This window comes from Panthera pardus, unplaced genomic scaffold (assembly GCF_024362965.1).
Source record: "Panthera pardus isolate Hobbes unplaced genomic scaffold, ASM2436296v1 HiC_scaffold_21, whole genome shotgun sequence".
NCBI classification, from domain to species: Eukaryota; Metazoa; Chordata; class Mammalia; order Carnivora; family Felidae; genus Panthera; species Panthera pardus.
The window spans coordinates 1,169,354-1,186,651 of NW_026526777.1; the positions used below are offsets into that span (position 1 = coordinate 1,169,354).

At 65.9% G+C, this 17,298-nt stretch overlaps 2 protein-coding genes across 9 annotated transcripts; both read left to right on the top strand.

The window, feature by feature from the left end:
- The first annotated feature begins 76 nt into the window (after positions 1–76).
- ADAM15 (ADAM metallopeptidase domain 15) lies at positions 77–10,415 on the top strand. 4 transcript variants are annotated; one of them, XM_053908748.1, is made up of 23 exons: positions 78–265; positions 1,399–1,505; positions 2,110–2,186; positions 2,563–2,641; positions 2,822–2,898; positions 2,989–3,193; positions 4,326–4,391; positions 4,517–4,585; positions 4,664–4,833; positions 4,914–4,998; positions 5,419–5,567; positions 5,656–5,830; positions 6,111–6,203; positions 6,331–6,635; positions 6,713–6,914; positions 7,168–7,245; positions 7,664–7,736; positions 7,887–8,025; positions 8,408–8,477; positions 9,090–9,161; positions 9,574–9,645; positions 9,850–10,025; positions 10,119–10,415. In XM_053908748.1, exons 1-23 carry the CDS (start codon positions 187–189, stop codon positions 10,159–10,161), a joined length of 2,661 nt encoding a protein of 886 aa, XP_053764723.1. In that variant the 5' UTR covers positions 78–186; the 3' UTR covers positions 10,162–10,415. The 4 variants fall into 4 exon arrangements, with proteins under 4 accessions (XP_053764724.1, XP_053764723.1, XP_053764722.1 ...); XM_053908747.1 differs by having other exon boundaries at positions 79–265; positions 9,087–9,161; XM_019431510.2 differs by lacking the exon at positions 9,090–9,161 and having other exon boundaries at positions 79–265.
- Positions 10,416–10,526: 111 nt separating this feature from the next.
- Positions 10,527–15,604, top strand: EFNA4 (ephrin A4). Of its 5 annotated transcripts, none has more exons than XM_053908752.1 (4): positions 10,527–11,691; positions 13,725–14,020; positions 14,339–14,411; positions 14,877–15,604. In XM_053908752.1, the coding sequence occupies exons 1-4, from the start codon at positions 11,579–11,581 to the stop codon at positions 15,109–15,111; spliced, it is 717 nt and encodes a 238-aa protein (XP_053764727.1). In that variant the 5' UTR covers positions 10,527–11,578; the 3' UTR covers positions 15,112–15,604. The 5 variants fall into 5 exon arrangements, with proteins under 5 accessions (XP_053764727.1, XP_019287118.1, XP_053764729.1 ...); XM_019431573.2 differs by having other exon boundaries at positions 14,339–14,407; positions 14,877–15,123; XM_053908751.1 differs by lacking the exon at positions 10,527–11,691 and adding an exon at positions 11,707–13,459.
- The last annotated feature ends 1,694 nt before the right edge of the window (positions 15,605–17,298 follow it).

Genomic DNA, 17,298 nt, shown 5'->3' on the forward strand with positions numbered 1-17,298 from the left:
CGGGGGCGGAGCCGCGGCTCCCCCGGGGGCGGGGCCTGGCCCTGCGCCCCCGGGGCGGGGGCGGGACGGGGCGGGGCCTGGTGGCGGCCCGGCGCGGCGGGGTGCGCCAGGCAGACCCGGCGGCCGCGGTTCCTCGGCGCGCGGCCCAGCACCTGCTGCCCTCGCCCGGCCCCGGGCGCCGCTGCCATGCGGCTGGCGCTGCTCTGGGCCCTGGGGCTCCTGGGCGCAGGCAGCCCCCTGTCCTCCCGGCCGCTCCCGGATCGAGGTGAGTGCCCGGCCCGCGGTGGGCGGGGGGGACAGACTGGGAGAAGGCACGGGGAAGTCGGGAGGCACTGGGAGTCGGCCGGAGACCCGGGGAGACCCCTTGGCCAGAGCGCGGCCCGCCCTGCCTCGATGTCCTGGGCGATGGAGGGGGATGCCGGTCCCCCTGCGCGGTCATCCTGTGCGCGGTCCCCGCGGACACTTCCAGGCTCCGGTGCCGGGCACCAAAGGGCCCGGCCCAGCGCCCCCTCAGGATGGTGGGAGACGGTCGCTGCTCCCCAGGACTGACGTCTTCGCCCCTCTGGGGCCTAGCCGACCATCCTGCCCGGTGCCAGGGCGCCGAGTGGGCACGGCCCGGAGGGTTTGGCGAAGAGGACTCTTCCTTATCCAGGGCCCGGGCGGTCACGGCGCCCCTCACCCCGTGTTGATGCCACCAAAAACCTGGCGGAGCTGGCGGGTGGGGACGCGGGAGGAGCCGGGGGTGGGGGGGGGGGCGGGCGGAGAGTCGGCCTGGAAAGAGGCTGACACCAACTCCTCCTAGGAACTTTCACTTCCCGCTGCGTCTCTGGCCACGGACCGGGATGGCAGGCGGGGGTGGGCTGTGCGGAGGAGACAGGGCCGTTGTGGGGACGGAGGAGGGGGGGATGTTGGGAGCAGGGAGGAGCTGAGCTGTGGCGAGCGGGTGTGCCTGGCTGGGTCTGAGGGATGTTTAGGGAGGGGTGTTTGCACTGCGCACCCAGAGATGGGCGTTCCCGCAGCTCCGATGTGAGGAAAGGGGAGGGTGAGTGGGCACCGGGCCACAAGGCTTCGCCCAGGCCTGAGAGGGGGCGTTCCTGGGGGGGGGGTGTGATTGGGAGGGAGCGGGAAGGGGGCTCCCCGTGAGAGCCTGGGGGGACAGGGAGGGGGCCCCAGGCGGGGCAAGCTGAACTTTCCCTGGGGACGTGCAGGTGGGGTAGGGGTGAAAGTGAGGGGTGGAGAGAAGCCCCTCTCCTGGGGCTTGCTCCTTTAAGTCCCAGAATGCAGTGCAGGAGTCCTTCCAGCCGAGAAGGGCCCTGAGTGGCCACAGGCACCGGCTGTGCCCAGCGCCAGGGACTGGCTCGCTCAGCACGCTCTTGGGGTGTCCTGGGGACCCTGCAGGTGGCCCTGTGGAGGAGCAGACGAGGCCAGAGAGGGCCCTGGGTGGACCCTCGGAGCCCCAGGTCTTTCAAGACAGCCCCACACTCAGCCTGGCGGAGATGCTGCAGGTGAGACCCCTGTCCCTTCAAGCACAGAACACAGTCCCTGCCGCCCCCATAACCAGCCCTCTCTGAGGAGCAGGTGAGTGGACCTCATGTGGCACGGCCACCCCAGGTCTGGCTGCCCCTCTGGCCACACCCCAGCACCTGGCTTCGCTTACCCCCTCTCCCCCGACACGCATCTGCCAGCCTCAGCCCCGCCCGGCCCCGTCCATCTCCTGGGGAGACCCTGAGGCCAGACTTGCCTTCGGGGTCTCACTCTGCGGGCTTTCTCGGTGGGGGAAGGTCAGGGCCTCACCAGGCACCCCCCTCCCCAATTCCAGCACTGAGTCAGAGGAAGGGCTGGGGCGAGCGCCAGCTCTTCCATGATGCTTCCTCTCTGGGCAGGAAGCCGAGAAGGGGCGGCTCAGATACCTTGCTTGACCTCGCACACAGCCCCCCAGAACAATGCCCCAGGCCGGGCAGGGCTTCCTGGCCCCTCCCTCGGGACCCCCCCCCCCCCTCCGGTGACCTAATCGTTGGTACTCTCCTAAGGGTCTGAGGTTTTCTGGTTAGAGACGGATGGGAGTTTCAGGCAGGGCCAGGGAGGTGACATACCCTCTGGTGCCCGCAGACCAATCTGCCTGAGGCTCTGCGGATCAGATTGGAATTGGACGGTGACAGTCATACCCTGGAGCTGCTGCAGAATAGGTAACAATGACGGTGGTAACGACAATAACAGCACAAGTAACAACCGTAGGTGACGTTTACTAAGTGCCCGAACTCTCTTAATCCTTCTAACAACCTATAAGGTAAATACTATGATGCTGCTGTTTTCATTTTACATATGAAGAAGTCAAGGCACAGAGAGGTTACATAACCCGCCCAAGGTCACACAGCTAGCGTGTGGTAAAAACCAGGTTAGGACCCAGATAGCCTGGCAGAGTTTGTGGCCCGAGCGCTCTACTCTGCGGCCTCGGGGGGAACCCTGGCCCCCAGCCACCCCTTACCACCTCTGGACCTCAGGATGTCGCCGTACCGCCCTGGGAGGCGACTGGCATTGCCTCCGTTTTTCTTCACTCCACAGGGAGCTAGTCCCAGGCCGCCCACACCTGATGTGGTACCGGCCCGACGGCACCCGTGTGGCCAGCGAGGGACACGCTCTGGTGAGTCTAGTGTCCCGTCTCCGGCCCGAGGGCGGCGCCAGGGGCCACATGGAGGGTGTCATCCCTACGCGATGTGGGGTGCGCCTTCACCAGCCTTCACCAGCCTTCACCGACAGGCTAGCTAGCCTCGGGGGCTCCAGCCCTGGCCTTGGGGGTAGCGCTGACCTTTCTCTGCTGCAGGACAGCTGCTGCTACCAGGGAGCGGTACGGGGCCACGTGGGCTCCTGGGCGTCCGTGTGCACCTGCTCAGGGCTCAGGTACAGAGGGCGCATCCCACCGGGGTGGAGAGAGCCAGGCTGTGTGAGGTGTGGAGCTGAGAGGTCTTCTGACTTCCTGCCTCCTCCCAGGGGTCTGGTGGTCCTGTCCCCGGAGAGAAGCTACACCTTGGAGCTGGGGCCCGGGGACCTGCGAGCCGCCCCCATCATCTCCCGGACCCGAGACCTCCTCCTGCCAGGCCGCACCTGTGGGTTGAGCGGGCACGCATCTGTGGCCACGCGGGCTCCCCAGGAGCGGCCCCGGGGACGGCGCCACAGCCACATGCGCAGTCGTCGGGTGAGGATGACGGCAAGAGGCCAGGCTTCTGTTGTCCCTGAGGGCCAGGCCCCGGACCCTCAGAGATCTTTGTTTCCAGTACCTTCTAAGGAGCTGTTGCCCTGGGTCGGGCCCTGTGTGAACATAATCTCCTCTCCTCCTCCCGAAACCCTGGGAGGTTCGGGCTGGCAATAGCTCCGTCTTTGTTAGAAAACCAGCTCAGAGAGAGAGAGAGGCAGTGACTTGCCCAAAGCTGTTCAACCACGAAATGACATATGCGGGGTTTAGACGCAGGGACCTGACTCAGACTCTTCATGGGCCGTATGATCCCGTGTGCGGAGAGTGCTTGGCTACAGACCACACAGTCACCAGGCATAAGGCAGTATGAGTCCAGCACCCTCGTTTATAAATCGGGGAGAATAAGCTACTTACTCTCTAGGGTTACTGTGGAGCTTAAACGAGTCTATATCCATCTATCAAGTATCTATATGGTGCTTAAACTGGGCCCGAGATAGGTAAATATATGATGGTGTTGGCTATTATTATTTACTTCTTAAAGTTTATTTATTGTGGTTTTTTTTAACGTTTATTTTTGAGAGAGAGACAGACCTTGAGTGGGGGGAGGAGCAGAGAGAGAGAGAGAGAGAGACACAGAATCCGAAGCAGGTTCCAGGCTCTGAGCTGTCAGCGCAGAGCCCGACGCGGGGCTTGAACGCACAAACTGTGAGATCATGGCCTGAGCCGAAGTCGGACGCTTAACCGACTGAGCCACCCAGGTGCCCCCTATTTATCGTTTTGGCTGTTTTTAGTAATCTCTGTACCGAGTGTGGGGCTCAGACTCACGACCCCCGAGATCAAGAGTCGCATGCTCATCCGACTGGGCCAGCCGGGCGCCCCTAGTATTATTTTTTTTAATTCAGGAAAAGTACTGAGTTTGGAGCCAGAGAAGCAAGGCTCTACTCCCAGCTTCATGACCTACTTCTCGGTCCACCTTGGGCAAGTCCCTGGCCTCTCAGGCTCTCAGGGGTTCCTCTGTGAAACGGGCTCTCTGCTCTCCTCCACTGGAGCACACAGGGTGGGAGCGGACACAGCTCGGGCAGCCCCGTGTGGCCCCGGCGTGAGGAGTGTGCCTGACACCCCTTCTTGTCCTCAGCGGAGGCGGGACGTGGTGGCAGAGACCAAGGTTATTGAGCTGGTGCTCGTAGCCGACCATTCTGAGGTGAGCTTGCAGGCGCCGCGTGTCCTGCCCCCCCAACCCTCCCCTACACCGCCCGCCGTGTCCCGCCCCCCCCCCCCCCAGTGCCGCGTCTGCTCCTTATCATGGTCGTTTCCCTTGAGCCGCAGGTCCAGAGGTACCCGGACTTCCAGCACCTGCTGACCCGCATGCTGAAGGTGGCCTTTCTCCTGGACGCCGTGAGTGCCGGGCCCAGCAGCAGCCGGACGGCCCTGTGGCCGCGGGGACCCCTCTCCTGAGCCCCCATTCTCTTTCAGTTCTTCCGGCCCCTGAACGTCCGGGTGGCGCTGGTGGGCCTGGAGGCCTGGAGCCAGCGTGACCTGGTGGAGATCAGCCGGGACCCCGGCCTCACGCTACACAACTTCCTGCGCTGGCGGCGGGAAGACTTACTGCCTCGACTGACCCACGACAGCGCCCAGCTCGTGACGTAAGACCCCAGGCTGCGCCCCAGCTCCCCGCCTGCGGCCCTGAAGCTCTGGGCTGACCTGTGGCCCTGCGATCCCACAGTGCCACCTCGTTCTCCGGGCCCGCGGTGGGCATGGCCATTCAGAATTCCATCTGCTCTCCCGACCTCTCGGGGGGTGTGAACATGGTGAGCGATGCCGGGGCCCTCGCACGTCGCCTCCTCCACGTGCCCCCCCCCAACCCCACCGAGTTACCTACCCCAAAACCGCGGATGTGGGGACGGGGGGGGGGGGCGGGGAGGACGGCGGGTAGGACGTGGCCCCTGCTGTCACGGCACCGTTACGTGGGGGCTTCACCTGTGAGGGCACCTCGCAGGGGAGGAGGGGGTGGCTGAGGCCCACAGAACAGAGGCGAGTGCCCAGGGCCACACGTAAGGGACAGGAACAGAGCTGAGCGAGCTCTAAGCCTTCCCACCACCCAGGCCCGGGCTCTCCTCCTACTCCAGAAGCAGTGAAGGAGGGAGGCTGAGCGCCCAAGAGGTCAGATGAGGAGAGAACAAGAGAGTCAGGCTGGTGCTGGACCTGGGGTGTCCCCTCCCCAATGCCAGGACCACTCCACCAGCGTCCTGGGGGTTGCGTCCTCCATAGCTCACGAGCTGGGCCACAGCCTGGGCCTGGACCACGACTTGCCAGGGAACAGCTGCCCCTGCCCGGGCCCGGCCCCGGCCAAGAGCTGCATCATGGAGGCCTCCACAGAGTGAGTGGCTGCAGGACGCACAGCGGGGAGGGGCAGGGGCAGGGGCAGGGGGTGGCTGCAGCCCTAACCTCTCCCCCGCCGTCCCCAGCTTCCTGCCAGGCCTCAACTTCAGCAACTGCAGCCGGCGGGCCCTGGAGGAGGCTCTCCTGGAGGGGATGGGCAGCTGCCTCTTCGAACGGCAGCCCGGCCTGCCCTCTATGGCCGCTGTCTGCGGAAATATGTTGGTGGAGCCGGGCGAGCAGTGTGACTGTGGCTTCCCGGACGTGAGCCCCTCGCCCGAAGCCCTGCCCCACTCACTCCTGTGCCCTGGCCCTGGCCCACTACCCCGCTCCGAGCCTCCAGAGCCCCTTCGTGGGCTCTAAAGGGCCGGCCCGTTCCTCTCCGCCCCTCCCCGCCTGCAGGGACACCACACATGTCATTGGGCTCTGGGCTTTACTTGCCGCTGCGTCCTTCTGATGGCTGCCCTGGGCGGAGGGGAGGAGGTAGGCTCTCGGGCCCAGCCCGCCCTGACGCAACCCCCCCACCCCCACCCCGTGCCCCCAGGAATGCACCGACCCCTGTTGCGATGACTTCACCTGCCAGCTGAGGCCTGGGGCGCAGTGCGCGTCCGGCGGGCTCTGTTGTCAGGATTGCCAGGTGGGCACGGACCGGACCGGCCGCCACAGCTCACCCGCCCGGGGCCACGGCGGGAAGGGTCCCTGTGGCCCCCAGGGCCGGGCTGGACCTGCCCGGCACCCCTTCTGACCCTCCCCCACCCCCCTAGCTGCGCCCAGCCGGCTGGCAGTGCCGCCCCGCCAGAGGGGACTGTGACCTCGCGGAGTTCTGCTCGGGAGACAGCCCCCAGTGCCCTCCTGACGTCAGCCTGGGCAACGGCGAGCCGTGCGCGGGGGGCCAGGCTGTGTGCGTGCAGGGGCGCTGCGCTTCCTATGCCCAGCAGTGCCAGGCTCTCTGGGGACCCGGGGCCCAGCCCGCCGCGCCGCGCTGCCTCCTTACCGCCAACACGAGAGGCGATGCCTTCGGGAGCTGTGGACGCAGCCCTGATGGCAGCTACGTGTCCTGTGCCCCTAAGTAAGTGACGAAACCTGGATTCTCCTCTGGGTTTGTGGGGGCCTCGGCCTGACCCTGCACCTCCTCCCTCACCTCAGAGATGCCATGTGCGGGCAGCTCCAGTGCCAGGGGGGTCGGGCCCAGCCGCTGCGGGGCTCAGCCCGGGATCTGCACTGGGAGATACTAGAGGCCAACGGGACCCAGCCGGAGCTGAACTGCAGCTGGGTCCACCTGGACCTGGGCAATGACGTGGCCCAGCCCCTCCTGACTCTGCCCGGCACAGCCTGTGGTCCTGACCTGGTGAGCAGTCCCAAGGGGGCAAGACCAGGAGGGGGAGGGGTGTCTGGACCACGGCGAGCAGTGCCCGGGCCTCGCTGTCCACCCGTGTAAAAGGCACAGACTCTGAGGGGGGTTCAGATTCTCTCTTTGGCCCGAGCGAAGCCCTGTCCTCCCGTGGGCCTCGGTTTCTCCATCCGCCACTCAGCCGCGCTGGCCTCCCAGGGTCAGTGAAGCTTCGTGAGAACCTGATCTTTCTTCTTCCTCCCCTGGGCAGGTGTGCATTGACCGTCGATGCCAGCCCGTGGGTCTCCTGGGAGCGCAGGAATGTCGAAGCAAGTGCCACGGGCACGGGGTGAGCTGGCCTGGGGGAGACGGTGGGGGGGCGGGGGGAGCAGGCAGCCTCCGGGGACGAGAACGGTGACAGGCTGGGAAACACACACACCTAGCTTCCGACCCTTGCTCTGCTGCTGCCTAGCTGCGTGACTTCAGGCAGATTATTAACCTCTCTGAGCTCAGCCTCCTCGACTATCCAGTGGGCAGAATAATAGTACCCAGTTCCTGGTGCATGAGAGGACATGGGAGTTTCCGGTACAGTGCCCGGCACGGAGAAGGCGCTCGAGGGGCTAGTTTGGTTTCACCTGGTCTGCCGTGGATAAACTGTCCCTCTCTCCATCCCATCACCCCGGCACACCTCCCGGTTGTGCACTTAGGAGCTCCTGAAAAGCTGGGACAGGGGAACGGGCCCCTCGTTACTCAGCCTGTACCCCTAGGTCTGCGACAGCAAAGGACACTGCCGCTGCGAGGAGGGCTGGGCGCCGCCGGACTGTGCCAACCGCAGCAGAGGTGGGGGGGGAGGGGAGAGGGCACAGTGGCTTCCTTACCCACCCCCCCGCCCTTTCCTGACCCCTTGGGGTTCTCTGATCACTTCCCCCTCCCCACCTGCCACCCCTTCCTGGGTGTAGGATCCTAGCCCCACCCGCCTTCTCCCCACAGCAACCAGCTCCCTGACCACAGGGCTGCCTCTCAGCCTCCTGCTGTTGGTGGCCCTGATGCTCCTGGGCGCCAGCTACTGGCACCGTGCCCGCCTGCGCCAACGGCTCTGTCAGCTCAAAGGCCCCAGCTGCCAGTACAGGTACCAGGCTCCTTGCCGCCGCTCCCTCGACCGCCCTGCGGCACACGACGGCCGTGGGGTCCTGCCCCACCCCGTCTGCAGCGCCCCCCACGGGCTTCCGATCGCCAGCCCCTCGGACCGCTCCCCCCACACCTCCCTTCTCTACACACGCCCCGTAACTCTTCACCTCACACGGAGATCCACGGAGGGCAGCCGGGGAGCCCCTGTGCTAAGTGGGGCCCTCCCTCCGGCTCATCACCCCCCCCCCCGCCCCCGCCTCCCCACTCTGACTGGGCTAAACCCTTGCTCTCCAAGGGGCTGCGGCCACTGCACTCAAGGGTCGCGTGCGGGTGGAGAGCGTGGTCTGACGCTGGGCCCCCTGCCTCCTTTTCTCCATGTCCAGGGCAGCCCAGTCTGGTCCCCCAGAACGCCCAGGACCCCCGCAGAGGGTCCTGCTGATGCCAGGTGCCAAGGTGAGTCATGGATACCAGAGGAGAGAGGCCCCACCTTGTCCAAGCGTCCGGCTTGGGCCCTGGGGCGGGGGTACTGAAGGCCCTAGACTCAGAGAGAGTCTCACACTGCCCAAGAGTCGGCCAGAGGAGTCAGGGCCAGCCCTCCCCCACTCCCCTGGCTGCAGGCCCAGAAGCAGAGTCCAGCCTGCAGTGGGGAGGGGCAGTCACCTAGAGGAGGGTCCGCTGAGCTCTCTGAGCTGGCCAAGCTGGTGGCTTTGAGAGGTGGGTCTGCGGATGCTCCCAGAGGGGCCCCTGGAGGACGAGGGGGGTGGTGCTCAGAAGGGGCCCTGGGTGTGCCACACGCTGATGAGGCCCAGGACACCATGGGTAGGAGGGCTGGTGAGTGCCCCCTGAGCCCCCGGCAGGGGTGTGGGGGGTGGTCTGCATGCCAGCTCCACCACTCGTCACCCCCTCTGCACACAATTGGATAACAGCATGCACTGCGCCCACCGCCCCAGGGACCCTGGCTGCCCCGCCCGCAGGCACTGACCCCTCTCTGCCCACATCTGTCTCTGTGCTCCCCCCCCACCCCGCCCCCACCCTGCCTGTCTGCTCCTCCTGCTCTCTCAGCAGGCCAGTGCTCTTGGCTTCCCGGCTCCCCCTTCCAGGCCGCTGCCTCCTGACCCTGTGCCCAAGAGACTCCAGGTAAATCCAGGCCAGGCCCCGCCCTCGCCCAGGGCAGGTGGGAGGCTTGGTGCCCAGCTGCAGCTCTCATCCTGGTCCCCTGCCAGTGGCGCTCTTCATTAGGGGACCGGGGTGCCCCTCAGCCTTCAGACACTCTGAGCCCCAGAATCAGCAAAGGGTGAGCCTCCTGCCTTGGTTTCTACCGCCATCTGGTGGTCAGTGGCAGGACTGCAGCTGGCCAGGGACACCACTCTGACCCGTGCCTTCCTCCCCTGAGGCTTCTGCTGGCAGGCACCCAAGCCCTGTGCGCATGTCCCCATTCTCTCCTGCCCCCTGGCTGACTTTGCATGTTGACCTGAACCCCTCAAGAGTACCACTGCATGCCTCTTGCCCCTGGCTGTGCTCTCACAGCACTGCCCCTCTCTCTGTCCAGGCTGAGCTGGCTGACCGACCCAATCCCCCCACCCGCCCTCTGCCCGCTGACCCGGTGGTGAGGCACCCTAAGGTAACAGTGTGGGGAGAGAACGGCACAGCCTCTCCCCCACCCAGGGCTGTGGTGCTAATAGCCGTGGCAGTGGTGGCCATGGTGAGATGCCCCCTCTGTGCCTAAGGGCACATCCGCTGGTGCCCTTTACCGGTGACAGGTTTGTTTGGAGACAGAGGTGACCTCTGAAGCCGGCCCCACAAGCTGGTGTTCCCCAACAACCAGGTGGGCACCATGACATCCCCTCCCAAGCCAGCCTCCTGCCTTCTCTCCCACTCACAGGGGCCCGCCAAGCCCCCACCCCCGAGGAAGCCATTGCCCGCCAACCCCCAGAGCCGGTGCCCTTCGGGTGACCTGCCTGGCCCAGAAACTGGAATCCAACCCGTAGTGGTACCGTCCAGGTAGGCGAGCAGGGGCGCGGAGGATGGGTGGGAGGGGCGAATGGTCTGGGGAAAGGGCACCTCTGATCTCTGTGCTTGGCGTCTGCACCCCAGACCTGCACCGCCGCCCCCAGCAGCGTCCTCGCTCTACCTCTGACCTCTGCTGAGGTTTCCCGGCCTGCCACCCGGACCTAGGACTTCAAGAGGCGACCAGTCCCTGGAGTCCCCGGTGATGACTAAGGGAGCCGGAGCCTGGACCCCGGACACTGCCACGGGCCGCTGAGCAGCACTCTAGGGACCCGCTCACGCCATGGAAGCTGGGGTTGGGGAGGGGCTGGGCGCTGGACTGGGCTGAGGGAGGTGCACACAGCCTGTCCCTGCTCTGGTGCAATAAACAGTAAGGTCTGGGCAGCGCGCCTCGGAGTTTGTCCGCTGTGGGAAGGCCGGGTCGCCCCTGCTGCGGTTCCAGGTCTGTCCGCCAGGAGGCGCTGCCACCTCGGACGAAGGCGGGCCGGGGAGGGCGAGAGTCCGCGGCCGGCTCGGCGCGTGTCCCCGGGATGCTCGCGGCTCGTTTCTGCCCGGCCCGGGAGGCCTGTGCGCACTGCAGTACCACGGGGAGTTGTAAAACCCCGTGCCACCCGCCAGTCGCCAAGTCCTCGCCCCCAGGTCTGCGCGGCCCCCACAGGCGGCTATCAACCAAGCGGCCAAGCCGTCCCCACCCCCTGACCAGTGGCTGGGAAAAGTGGATCTGGCTGGTGTTGTCAGAGCCCCGGAGCCGGGGCGGGGCGGGGCGGCGGCTCCCACGATCCCAAGGCCGTGCACCTGCCTCCTCCCCCCCCCCCCCACCACCCCGCGCCCCACCTGAGGGCTTGGGAACAAAGGTGCATTGTATAGGGCGCAATCGGCCTCATTATTTCGTTTTCGGGAATGGGGCCGCGCGGGCCCCCAGCCCAGAACGAAGGTGTGGGGCGGAAGGGGGCAAGCGCCAAGCCCGAGATGGGCACGAGCTCACCACTAAGGCCCTGTAAGGGGGATTGGGGGCGGGCGAAATCCCAGGAGGCGATCCGTCCCTTCCGACACTCGCGCTATCCCTGGACCGGCATTAAAAAACGGGCAACATTCTCAGGTAGAGGCGGACGGGCTTTGGAGACCCTCGCCGGCCTCTTGGGGCCAGAGGGCGCGTGCTCCTATTTCAGTCCCCCCAAATTGCAATAAGGCCTCCTACCCGGTACTAACTTAGACATGAAAGGCGCGACCTCCCTAAAACGGACTCCCAGCAGCGGACCACGTCGCCCCTCCCGCCCCCTCGCGACGCGGCGCAGCCGGGGTCGGAGCGGGGTGAACCCGGCGTGCGCCTCGGCGCGCAGGGGGTTAACAGGAGTTGGCTCTGAGCGGAGAGGCGGGGGTGCGCCCCCATTGGTGGAAAGTTACCCGGGGGCGTGGCCCGCGAGTCTCCGCACCCCACCCCCAGCCCCGCACCGCCCCCCCCCCCACCTCCACTTTGTACCTTTCTCGCCGCGGCAGCGAAGCGGGCCGGGACCGGCCGGACCAGACCAGAGCGGACCCCGGGGGCGATGCGGCTGCTGCCCCTGCTGCGGACTGTCCTCTGGGCCGCGCTCCTCAGCTCCCCGCTGCGAGGGGGCTCCGGCCTCCGCCACGCCGTCTACTGGAACTCCAGTAACCCCAGGTAGCCGGGCCGAACCCAGGCGGCGGCGGGCCGGGCCTGCGCGCTCCCGGGCCGGGCGCGCGCCCCACTCTCGCTCCGTGCGCGGCGCCGCCTGCGCCCGGCCGCGCGCCGGGGCTCCTTTGTTTGAGCCGGCGGGGGAGGGGAGGGGCGAGGCGCGCCCCGGGCTCCCCCCGCCCGCACGTGTTGGGGGGCGGGCGGAGGACCCCGGCTCCGCGGGCGGATGGTGGGACCTGGGAGAGCGGGGAGCTGGGGGGGGCCTCGGCCTGCGCTCCGAGCCCCGCCCCCTCGCTTCTGGCCTCTCTCCGGCTGATCCCCCCCGCCCTCCTGCCCGAGCCGGGGCGCGCGGTCTGGAGAGGGAGGGAGGGGGCTTTACTCTCGTGAAAGAGCGTGGTTGAAGCTCCTGCTTGCTGGGCCTCCCCTCTGGCGCTCGCCGTCTCCTGATCTCATTCGCTGTCTCTGCTTTCATCTCCGTCACTATCCGCCCTTCTAATTCTGTCCAGTCCCGGCCCAGCCCTTCCAGTTGAATCACCTTCGGGCGAGTCGGTTGACCTCTCCAACCTCAGTTATCTCGTCTGTAAAATGGGCTCATAACACCTGGTACCCTGGGAAATCGGGCTGGCTGGCTGAGGTCACGTGTGCAAACGAGGTGCAGGCTGTGCAGATAAAAATCATTATTTCTTTCTCCCAAGCCTTTGAACCTCGGTATTTTCGAGTGTTTTCATCTTCTTCCCCAGCTCTCCGTGCCTCTCTCTGCTTTCTCCATCTGTTTGCCTTTCTGATACTTGAGACAATCTGTGACTGTGCATTTGCTCACTCACCGACAGGCGTTACACAGTGTGCGGTGTGCCAGGGCGTGTGCTAGGATGCTGGCTGCAGGGAGATAAGACCTCAGCTCTGGCCTCTTCCAGCCCCAAGACCCCCAGGGAGGGCAGCCTCCCATAGGTCATTACAATAGGAGCACCACGTGATAACAACTATTGTCCTCCAGTTCCGAATCCCCCTCTCTGTTCCAGACCAGTGCCTCTGAATCACTTGAAGAACTCGTTAGAAACTCAGGTTCCTAGCCCCGAACCCTGAGGTTTCTGGCTCATTCATTCAATCTACGAATACTTATTGAGTGTTTGGGCAGGACACTTTTTCAGGCACTAGGGATGATCTGGAACAAATCCAACCAAGGCCCAGCTCGTGTTCTAGTTGGTCTGAGCTGAGCCCATGAATCTGCATTTCTAATTAGAGCTCCAGATGCAGGTGGTCCTTAGACCACCCATTGAGGGATAGCGAGAGGCCTTTCGGGAGTCAGGCTGGACTGTGTGTATGGCAGGGAAGGGGGAAGGGGGTGACAGCCCTTCCTGCCTGTCCTGGCTCCCACAGGCAGCTCCCAGGAGGTGAAGGGAGTCCTGAGTAGGCCAAAGATTGGTTCATATCTGGAAGGGCTTCTGCTCCACGTCCAACATTTCCTTGTCCTGGAAAAACAAAAAGGAGGTACCCCCATCCACTCCCTCTTTCTTTTTTGTCCTGTGGCATCTTTCCGGTATTGGACTGAGGTCTGCAAAGCAGTCTTTCTCTCTCTGTTGCTGTTGATGCGGATGCTGATCCGGGCCTCCCTCTCCGAGGCCATGACTGTGCTGCGTACCCCTCCCTCCGTGCCCAGCTGTGCAGCAGCCCCAGACCTGGCATTTGTCAAGTACAGGGTGCTGTGCCAGACGCTCTGTTGGGCACTGGGGCCACAGAGCTGGGCGGCAGCTCCAACTCGAAAATGTAGGGCGTGGTGAGTGGCCTTCTCGTGTGGGAGCCTCGTGCTAGTGGGCACTGCGGTCCCTTCACCTCTCAAGACCTGTAGTGGTTACGTCCCCCATTTCTCGACTGTCTCTCAAGAGTTGTCAGGCTGGCAAGCGCAGACCCTCCCGAGCCGCTCCCTCTCCAGTGGGTGGGGGAGAGGCTGGCGGGGGCCATGGGGAGGGGTCTCTCCGGCCCTTACGCCCCGGGTGCCCTGTGCCCTGCCCCTTCAGCCCACACCTGCCTTATGCCTGCAGGCTGCTCGGAGGAGACGCGGTGGTGGAGCTGGTCCTCAACGACTACCTAGACATCTTCTGCCCGCATTACGATGGGCCAGGGCCCCCGGACGGCCCCGAGACGTTTGCTTTATACATGGTGGACCGGCAGGGCTATGAGGCCTGCCAGGCCCAGGGGCCGGGCGCCTTCAAGCGCTGGGAGTGCGCCCTCCCTTTCGCTCCCTTTGGTCCCGTTCGATTCTCAGAGAAGATTCAGCGCTTCACACCCTTCTCCCTTGGCTTCGAGTTCTTGCCTGGAGAGACCTACTACTACATCTGTGAGTGAGGAAGGCACACTGATGGTGTCTGGGGCCGGGGTGGGGGGGGGGGGGCGGGTGGAGGTGCGCAGGCGGCCTGAGTCTAAGACTGAGTAGGGGGTCATGTAGGGTGAGTCTCCCAAGAGGAGGAGAAAGCAGGAGGAGCCGGGGAAGGGGACGTGACGGGGGCACAGGGAGTCTGGCACCAGGATGTGGCCCAAAGGTAAGGGCGGGCTTTCCAGGGACCTGGGAGAAGACGATCGGAAGGGTCTGAAGCAGGGTCTGAGGCGTGCGGACTAGCCTGTGCTAACGCCTTCCTCCCGATTTCCCACCACGCAGCGGTACCGGCCCCGGAGAGTTCTGGCCGCTGCTTGAAGCTCCAGGTGTCTGTCTGCTGCAAGGAGAGCAGTAAGTAGGTTGGGGCAGGGCGGGCAGCCCTTCTGGGCCCTTGGGAGTGAGGAGAGTAGTGGGGAGAGTCTGGGAACATCACACCCTGAGGGGCCCAGGTGGGGCCTTTTGCTCTGTGGGAGCTTTCACTGTACCCCTTTTTAAAATTTTTTAATGTGTATTTTTGAGAAAGTGTGAGTGGGGGAGGGGCAGAGGATCCGGAGCAGGCTCTGGGCTGACAGCCGCGAGCCTGCCGTGGGGCTCGAACTCACAAACAGTGAGATCGTGACCAGAGCCAGATCGGACACTCAACCGGCTGAGCCCTCCAGGCGCCCCCAACTGTACCCCTTTATGCCAGGCCAAGGGACGACATCTCCAGGGCAATATCCTTCGAGCCCTGGGCTGAACTGGGACGAGAGCGAACAGCCTAGGGGGAGGGCAGGGAGGAGGCTGCTGGCAGGGAGAGCCCATCAGTGCCACCCCCCTGCAGAGTCGGAGTCGGCCCATCCCGTCGGAAGCCCTGGAGAGAGTGGCACCTCTGGGTGGCAAGGGGGAGGGCCTCCCAGCCCTCTCTGTCTCTTGCTGCTGCTGCTCCCAATTTTGCGTCTCCTGCGAATTCTCTGAGCCCAGCGGACCCCTCCTGCCACCCCAGGAGCGACAGCCCTCCCGAGACTCCCTGGAGGAGGGCCCTCAGCATCAAGCCAGCCAGACCGATGGAAGAGTGATGGGGGCGGTCGGAGGGTCCGAGGTGACCTTCCAGGGGCTGGCCCCTTATCACAGGCTGAAGAGTTGCTGCAGGGAGCTGCACACCGCCCTGCACCCCCCCCCCCCCGCGCCCCTCCCCTGCCCCCGGAGCCCAGGCAGGACAAACACAGGGTCTCCGTCCGCTGCTTTGATGTTCTTTGCCCATCCCCCCAGAAGGACTGGGATTTTGGTGGGATGGAATCCTTGAGCCTGTTGGGGGCCAAGACCGAAGACCCTGGGACAGGTGGATTGCCAGACCAGGGCAAGGAAGAGGCTGAGGCCTGTGCCCGGCACCCTGGGGGCCACTTCCCTGGGGCAACATCCCCCCCCACCCTGGGGGGGGGGGGGTGCCACTCGCTTGTCTTCTGTGAAGACAGACTTGCCATGAGGCTGGACATCATGCCAGTTTGTATTTTTATAAGTGTCTGGACCAAACCCTCAATAAACCACCCCCCTTTTTGTTGCTCTGCCCCACCCACCGCCCTCCGGCTCCTTCCCTGACACCTCTGGGCAATGTGGGGTGGGTGCCAGCAGCAGCTGTACAGCCCGGCGCCCCCTCCCACCTCCCTAGCTGGCTTCCTGTGCGGGGAGGGGGCAGCTGCTCCTGACAGCCCACCTGCTCGAGGCACTGCCCAAGCCCGGGGAGCACCAAGCAGGGTGTCGGGGCAAAAGCAAGGGCTGCCAGAAAGACCGCACCCGGGTTTCAGAGCGCCTGGGTCCTGCGAGCTGGGCATCCTTCCCCCTCCCCAAGGGCAGTCTGGGCGGTACCAGGCCTAGAACTGCGAAGGTGGGGTCAGATCAAAGCCTCCTTCCCCAGCGGCTTCTTTGTTCTTCGCTTTTATAAGGAGGAGGGGGTGGGGCCGAGGAGGGAGGGCCCCCTCTGCTCTCAGCCCCACGCCATCTCTCCCACCTCTGGCAGGCCAGGCTGTGATCCCCCCACCCCCCCGCCCAAACCCGACCAGAGCCCTCTTTCTGGACGTGTCCCGGGTGCAGCCAGGGGAAGGGGCGCCCCGTCCCCCGCGGCCGTTCCGCGCCCGCCCCGGTGCCCCGCAGCCCCCGCTGGCACCGTGCCGGCCCGCGTGGCACCGAGCCAGCGATCGATAGGTGGATGGTGCGCCGATTAGCTCGCCCGGCTGCGGCAGCGAGAGGCGGCGTGTGAGCGCGCGGGGGGCGGGGTCGCGGGGGGGGAGCCGAAGTCTGACCTCGCAAAGCCCCCCCCCACACACACCCAGGTCGGACCCGGGTCAGCCTCGCTGATCGCCCTGCTCTGCCTACGGGGTGGGGGGTGGCACCGTGGGCTCCAGTCGGACCCCGTCCCCCCTTCGAGGCCCCTCGCAGACCGCCCCCCTCCCCCCCCGCCGTCTGCCGGTGCCGGCGCACCCGTGTGTCCGCGCCCGCAGCCCAGACCGCGAGGGGCTGGGGGAGGACCCACGGCCCGGTCTTCTGGTCCCGGGTTCGAGCTGCGTCTCCACTGTCACGGGGGGGGGGGGGGGGTGGTGTCCGTGCGTCGCCCTGGAAACCGAGGGCACCGCCGTCCCCCTCCTCCTCACCCCCGAGACGCCGTAGCGGGGCGAGCGGGGGCGACCGCTCAATAGCCCCTGCCCGCCCCTTGAGGACCGTGGGGGTCTCGCCCCGCTGCCAGCGGCCCCGACGGGGAGAAGGCGGGTGCGGGTGGCAGGTGGCCGCCTGGCTCCCCACGGGCGCCTGTGCGGACGCCTCGGCAGGCAGCCGGGCATTTGTGAGACGGCCCCTTCCCCACACCTGGCCCTGTGCGGACAGCCGGCCCGGCCCCGGGGCGTGCCCCCGACAGCAAGGGCCCGGTCGGCTCCGGCTCCGGTTCCCGGGGCGGAGACCGGCTGAAGGTGCGGGGCCGCCTTCCGGGTCTGGGCCCGACCCATGAGAAGGCCTCGAGGCGCGTTCCGGGGCGCGGCTCCAGGAGGCTGGGCAGGCCTGTGAGTTTTGGGGCGTCACCGATCTCCCCTGAACGCAGAGGCGCTAGACGGCCCAGGGTGGGGCCCTCGATTCGCTGGACCCGCCCTGGTCGCTCCCAAGCAGTTGGGGGACTCTGGTCCTCTTTGCGTCACGAAGAATCGCCAGAGCCTGGGAGGGAGACTCTGCGACCCGGGGGCCTGCCCCACGCTTTCCGGGGGCGCAGAAGCGAAATCCCC

Excerpts from the sequence above, each read along its gene's own strand:
- ADAM15 (XM_053908747.1), top strand. The coding sequence starts at position 187 with ATGCGGCTGGCGCTGCTCTGGGCCCTGGGGCTCCTGGGCGCAGGCAGC. Across the intron at positions 5,568-5,655 it reads ATCATGGAGGCCTCCACAGA|CTTCCTGCCAGGCCTCAACT; the intron begins GTGAGTGGCTGC and ends CGCCGTCCCCAG. Across the intron at positions 9,162-9,573 it reads CTGTGCCCAAGAGACTCCAG|GCTGAGCTGGCTGACCGACC; the intron begins GTAAATCCAGGC and ends CTCTCTGTCCAG.
- EFNA4 (XM_053908751.1), top strand. The coding sequence starts at position 13,272 with ATGCGGATGCTGATCCGGGCCTCCCTCTCCGAGGCCATGACTGTGCTG. Across the intron at positions 14,021-14,338 it reads AGAGACCTACTACTACATCT|CGGTACCGGCCCCGGAGAGT; the intron begins GTGAGTGAGGAA and ends CCCACCACGCAG. Across the intron at positions 14,412-14,876 it reads TGCTGCAAGGAGAGCAGTAA|AGTCGGAGTCGGCCCATCCC; the intron begins GTAGGTTGGGGC and ends ACCCCCCTGCAG.